This window comes from Lagopus muta, chromosome 1 (genome assembly GCF_023343835.1).
Source record: "Lagopus muta isolate bLagMut1 chromosome 1, bLagMut1 primary, whole genome shotgun sequence".
In the NCBI taxonomy this organism is placed as follows: domain Eukaryota; kingdom Metazoa; phylum Chordata; class Aves; order Galliformes; family Phasianidae; genus Lagopus; species Lagopus muta.
The window spans coordinates 30,083,310-30,089,631 of record NC_064433.1 but is presented as its reverse complement, the minus strand read 5'-3'; the positions used below and the strand labels follow the sequence as shown (position 1 = coordinate 30,089,631).

The window sequence follows — 6,322 nt, the reverse complement described above, 5'->3', positions numbered from 1 at the left end:
CTCTTTGTAGAGGCAGTGGTATACACGGCCCTGGGCATGACTCCACTGCGCCATCTCTCCTAGAGATACAAAACCATCCAAAATCCACAGATAATACTCCATCTAGACTCCAGGGCGTGACCATTCTCTCCTGGGGAAACAGGGATGAGTGCTGGGCACCACATTGCCTGCCAAGCCTCACTCTGCCCTTCCCATGTCCTTGCCCTCACCCAGGCTGCCTGGGGCTGGGTCCAGCACCCTGCCAGGCCCTCAGGGATGTGGCAGCAGTGTGAGCAGTGCTTGGGGCAGCCTGGGGACAGGACAGATGTGGGGTAGTGGGCCTTCAGCCTGGGCAGCAGCTCAGACTGCAGGGAAGGGAGACCTTGCCATGCAGTGGCTGGAGGGATGGTGCCATCACCTCTCTGGCCCATCCCTTCTGCTCTTGGTAGTGTTGCTTCGTCACCCTTCTGTGGTGACAGAAAAGAAAGTGTGCATACTCATATCAGAGTAACAGAACTGTCATGCTCTTGCCAAGCCCTTTATCTGCAGGACCTGCTCACCATGTGTCTCTTCCATCAGCTTTGCTTTGACTCATTAAGTTCTCCTGTGTCTGCCACCATTTGTAGGACTATTACTAATCTCTTGTGGGCAATGTCCTCCTTATTGGGAAGGAGTGAGGTTGCATTCCAACACTGCTTTTCCCTTTTATTTACGCACACTTTCACAGTTATGGCATCTCAGGCACAGTAATAATCTCTGCTGTGGCTGCACCAGGTGATATTATGCACCTCCTATGCTCACCCACAGTTAGAATGTTTTTCACAGGCACTTCTCAAACTGATGCCATCAGTTGATGAAATCACTGAAAGCAAGACACAGAACTCATGAATTTTGTTCAAGAGCAGACGATGCAGTTGACAGAAATGAATGACAAAATTACTAATTGCTCCACTGCTTCCTGGGACTGTGGATAGATAGAGGCACAGCTGCGGCACCTCTCTGTTTCTGTCTGCTTGCCCAGAGGAGCCCTTCCTTTATTCTATTTGGAGACATGTTTTGTTTCCAGGATTTTTCAAATGCAGCTCTTCAGCTACATGCATTAGTGGCACCCTCCTGTCTAAGGAATTGCAGGTGGTAACTTCTTTGGGGCAGGAACTGTGTAGCCATTGCACTTCTAGCATACCTAGGACAAGAGATACACATCACGAACATTCACAGCCTAGAGCTGAAGGAATATGTCAGTATTTGGGTATCAGCAGTTACTGAGATGTGACTGAAAATGTTGTTCCTTTGCTTTGCATGTATGTTCCTTTGAAGCATTTCCCCATTCTCTGAGTTTCTCAAGACCAAATCCAGCATCAACATGAAACAGTCATCAGCATTTTACTCTACATTCTTGGCAGCCTGAGCTTCAGCAACTGTCAACAACCATCAGGATCAGAGGAGGCCAGAAAAGAGTATTCAGGGATGAAATAGTCAAGAATGCTAAAGATAAATCCATGTTGGTTATAAATTTCTATTTAAAGGGCTCATTTAGGATGTGAATGCAGAGAGTTTTTGTTCTATAAACAGCAGTTAGCACTACTCCACTGGTAGGGAAATGTGATTACTGTAAAATCTCTGACAGCTTTCAGATTTTTATTCACTGTGAAGTTTGTCAAATCCAAGCACTGGGTCAGGAAACACGATGGGAAGCACTCACTGCTGCATCAGCCATACCCAACTCTCACACTGAAATGGGACTTCAACCAGAATTGAGCAGTGTTTTCCATATGGAAACGTGTAGTATTTAGATATATCTGTACCAAGGTTTACCAAGCTAACTTTCATTTTCAGCAGCGTGTATGTCTAAATTGTGCCAAAGACATGGCTTCATCCTCAGCCAAAGTACTCCTTTTTGTCTTTATGTGTTTACCCACATACACACATGATGCTTTATTTAATATTCCATCAGCATACGATAACAGTCTCAAGTACCTGCCAGAGTTTCCAAACCTTTTTCCTAATAAACTTACTACAAATAAATTATATTTTTCTATTTAAATAAACAGCATGCTGAAAACTGCTTGCTAAGAGATTACTACTCAACAACTGTTTTCTGGCATAATCCTACATTTCAGAATTTTTAAGTAGCTTTGTACTTTATTGGAGTCTCTCCTGAAACAGTGAATAAAGTCAGAGTCACTCATCACATTTGCTTCATTACTAATTGATAAGCCAGCACCTTCAGATGATGCCATTCCATGTAATGAATTGCTGATGATGCCCATTGACTGCATCTGTATTGGAAACAGGAAATGAAGAAGTAGTTACGTATAAACAAATCTTTACAATACTGGTGCACAAGTCAAGCAAAGTGTCACTGTGTTGCACTGTTCTACCCCAGCCCTTTCACATGCACACAGAAAGCTCCTTACAGAGAAACAACCCTGCCTTTTCTTCCTAGCAATGCCTATACCTAAGACTGGCCTGAAATGATGTGATTGACCAGTAATGCAGGAATTACAAGGGTTACAGAATCTAAATTTAAGAAGAAGCCACTGTTTGCTGATGGTTGGTTGTTCAAAGTAATACAGTAAATCTGTCTTTAGACCTGCAGTCATTTACTTTTTTGAGTTTTGTCCACAGAATTTTGTGATGTGAACATTTGCCAGATGTTGTTTAAACTGGTGAAATCTGAAGATTGTGATTGCCTCCTAGAGGCAGCATCTTCACCGTATGAATCAAGGTTAGAATTAGTGTCTTATCACAAAGTAAAATACTCCACAAAGAATCCCCCTCCTCCTAAAATCAGCAACCAACCAAAAACAACACAAAAAACCTGCAGTACTGGGTTGTATTTGCATTGTTTGCTTCATTTTTTTAATTATATGTCTACTGAGTAACATGTCCATGGTATGTGAGAGGTCAGAATGGACATACATCACAAAAAATTCAGTGTTCATTTTAAGTAATTCCCTCAGAAATAAAGGTAAATGTATGAGAAGCGTGTAACTAGTTCAGAACTTGATGGCCTGTTTCAGCTAGACTGAAGCAAACCTGGGTCAAGGTGTGGAATACCTCTGAACTTTAAGGCAACCCAAATCGAGACCTGGGGCTGCACTTCAAAGATGAATTTTGCCATTTGTAACTCTCAGAACCATCCTAATTAAGGCTGCATTTATACAGTGATGAGTTGTTTATCATATTGAAACTTATGTGTGCTCCCCACCTGTGCTTGTAAAGATGAAGGATGATCCACTTATGCCAGACAGAAGTTTATCATTCACTTTTTAGTCAAAATGGGTCCCTTGCTAGTGTAACCATTTCAGAGAATGGACCCATAGCCCTTATTTGTCTACCACAAATTCCAAACAAGTCTGGATATGAATGCACAAGTAATACTAAGATTACAACTTCCAGCCAGTCACAAGAAGATAAAGATGAAAAAATTACATGCATTTGTAACTTAGCGACCAGAGTTCAGAAGGAAGTTTTGAAACAGCTTTGTGACTGGCATCTGACTTAACCTATACCACTGCTGCCTTGAAGATCCAGCCTCAGGAACTGGTCCCTTAGGAAGGAGCTCACTGCAGCAGCCAGCAGTGATAGCTGAATTAGAATACGAATCAGAATAAATTTGAAAACAAAAAATTCAAGTATTTGTGGCAATCAGCCCACGTCTCCTCCATATCCAAAGAAAAGTAAAAGCATTGCTGGCTCATACATGAAAATGTAAGAAGTTCTACTCTTTGTGCTCGCCTCTTTGTTTTCTGTTTCATATGAATAAAACATTGCTCTACACATTATGAACATATATAATGTCATCTACGTGTCTGTCACTGCATAAATTCAGCTGCATCCTTTGGCTGAAAACATGCCGAATCCATATAATAAAGACCACTATGCTTTGTTAGTATGACATTTTGTGATCACTCAGTGACATAAGGCAATAATGCTTCCAGTTTGGAAGCGTTAAGGAATCTGAACATGAGCTGCCAGGCTTTAGGCTGTTGCTGAATCAGAGCTTCTGCTCATAGTAAGGCTACAGCTCAAATGAGAATACGCATCAGCCCCAGAAGTCACCTGTGTCACACGTGTGGTGTAAACAAGTTGCACTGAAAACCTTACCTTTTCTGTCACTTTCTCAACCCCTGTCTCCAGCTCATGTACCATGCTGCTGATTTGTTTTGCTTTGCTAAGGCTCTCACCAGGTAGCTCCTGAAAGTTTTCAATGTGCTGATTAAAGTGGGAAAGTGGCTCTTTCCAGGCTTGCAGAAGCTTCAGGATCAAGTAGGCTAGTTCTTCTCTCTTATGAATTAAAACAAAGAATTTCTTTTTAGTTTGCAGCAACTCATATGAACACAGTCTCACAATCTCAGTGGGGTTAAGAGTTATGTAGTCTTCAAATATATGTAGTTTTCAAATATACAGGGACCACTCTGTCTCCAGTTGTTTGTGGAGATAAAAGAAACAAAAATCTGTATTTGTCTTCTTTTCAGCCTTCTCAGACTCCTGTGTTCTGTAGTGCAGAATGAACAAAATGGTGGCAGTCCTGTCCAAGTTAACAGGGACCAAAAACACTGCCTCCTGGGTAGCCCAAGAGGCTCCATCCAGACACCAAATCTGCCATACCTGCACTTCAGCATGGAGTTTGCATCACTTTGCACCTCACACAGGCTATAGCTATGTCATTAAAGGTGCACTGCAGACACACTTTCAAGGAAAGCACCTGGTGCTCAGGGTGGCTGCTTCTTTAACAGAAACCAAGTGGCCTTATGAGCTTTCTGGCAACCTCAGCTCAGAAGTGATTCTGCAGGCTCCCAGCACAGGGCAGGACCGTATTTCCAATTCGCTTTTTGTGTGAGCTGAGCTTTGAGGGAGAACTTCCATGTCACAGCGGAACAAAATGCTGACATACATCTCACTCCATCTCCTCCTGCAGGAGAAAGCCTCTCCTGCTGCCATACTCTCAGCTTTCTCAACTTCTGCCTAAAGAAACTCTTCCTGACTTTCTCCAAAGAACGCTTTTTTCTCTTTGCCATGATGTGTCTAAAACAATTGGCTGTTTTCCCCCTCACCTACTGATTCAGAGACAACAACTCTTACATCTTTCTTCCCACTGCTTTTTACACTTCACAGTGGCACTGATCAATCTAACACGCATCACAGCCACAGCTAAGTTTCTCTTTCGCAGACAGCCACAGACAGCAAGCAAACGGATGCCTGTCACTCGGATGAAGCACCACCACAACGCCTCCACTGCAATTAGTAACTGCAATTAGTAAATAGGAAATAATGCACGAAAAACGCATCTTTTTCGACAGGACAGGATAACGATGGGCATGCCCGCCCGGCGTGCCTTACCGGGATTTTCTGGGCGTACTCTTTGCCGTTGGGGGTCAGCATGGTGGCCGTGTGGCACTTCCTCGCCGGCCTGCCCAGCATGCTGTTACTGGGCGGTAAGTATTTCTCCTGCGGGGGAAGAAAACCTCAACAAGCCCACGGGCCCACCCCGGCCCTCCTCCCATTGCGGGGTCAGCCCGGCACTCACCAGCTCGGTGGACAGGCTGTGGATCCTGCCCGAGTGCCGGATCACGCGGTCGAAGAGGTCGGCCACGCTGAGGAAGCGACAGCTCGCGTCCCCCGGAGGGCACATGGCCGGGAGGGCGGCCGCCCGCACCAGCAGCCACAGCAGCGCCAGCGCCGCGCCGGGACCTGCGGGGAGCGGGGCGTCGGGGGGCACAGACCCTCAGTTCTGTCCGCTCTATCCCGTCCCGCCCCGTCCCATCCCGTCCCCTCAGTCCCGTCCCGTCCCGTCCCATCCCGTCCCATCCCGTCCCGTCCCCTCAGTCCCGTCCCGTCACGTCCACTCAGTCCCATCCCGTCCTGTCCCGTCCCGTCCCCTCAGTCCCGTCCCGTCCCACCTGCCCGCTCTGCCGGCCGGCCCAGGGCCATGGTACCACGGAACCGCCTGCCCCCGCGGAGCGGAGCGGCCCCGCCGCCCCTATATACGCGGTGGGGTGTGCGCGGCGGGGGGGCCGCTCCTTGGCGGGGCCTTCCCTGACGTGCGCAGCCCGCGGCCGTCGTGCGGCATTATTGCCCGACCGGACTGAGCTGGAGAGCTATAATTGGAAGAACTGCCGCTTCAGCCTCTCGCAGAAAAGCACATGCTGTAGTTGTCTTTTTCTGGGACTTATTCCTCGTTAAACCGGTGCCAATAAGTGCACATCAGCATACATCTGTATCAAAGGCAGGACATCATTCTGCGTGAGGCATGAAGCCTGAAATAGGATTGTTAAGATTGCTCAACTTGAAGTGATTTGCCTTGCTTCACCCACTTTAAAGAAATGACTCTGGGAAT

At 46.3% G+C, this 6,322-nt stretch overlaps 1 protein-coding gene across 1 annotated transcript; it reads right to left on the bottom strand.

Annotated features, from left to right (window-relative positions):
• Positions 1–1,965: 1,965 nt before the first annotated feature.
• LOC125692554 (prolactin-like) lies at positions 1,966–5,957 on the bottom strand. Its single transcript, XM_048943236.1, has 5 exons — positions 5,886–5,957; positions 5,513–5,676; positions 5,326–5,433; positions 4,090–4,269; positions 1,966–2,258 (listed from the first exon to the last, which is right to left on the bottom strand). Exons 1-5 carry the CDS (start codon positions 5,914–5,916, stop codon positions 2,064–2,066), a joined length of 678 nt encoding a protein of 225 aa, XP_048799193.1. The 5' UTR covers positions 5,917–5,957; the 3' UTR covers positions 1,966–2,063.
• Between the last annotated feature and the right edge of the window lie 365 nt (positions 5,958–6,322).

Bases quoted from the DNA above. Each gene is read 5' to 3' on its own strand.
- LOC125692554 (XM_048943236.1), bottom strand. From the start codon at position 5,916: ATGGCCCTGGGCCGGCCGGCAGAGCGGGCAG. The intron at 5,434-5,512 runs GTGAGTGCCGGG...CTTCCCCCGCAG, and splicing joins ACAGCCTGTCCACCGAGCTG to GAGAAATACTTACCGCCCAG. The intron at 2,259-4,089 runs GTAAGGTTTTCA...TTTCCAATACAG, and splicing joins TTGAGAAAGTGACAGAAAAG to ATGCAGTCAATGGGCATCAT.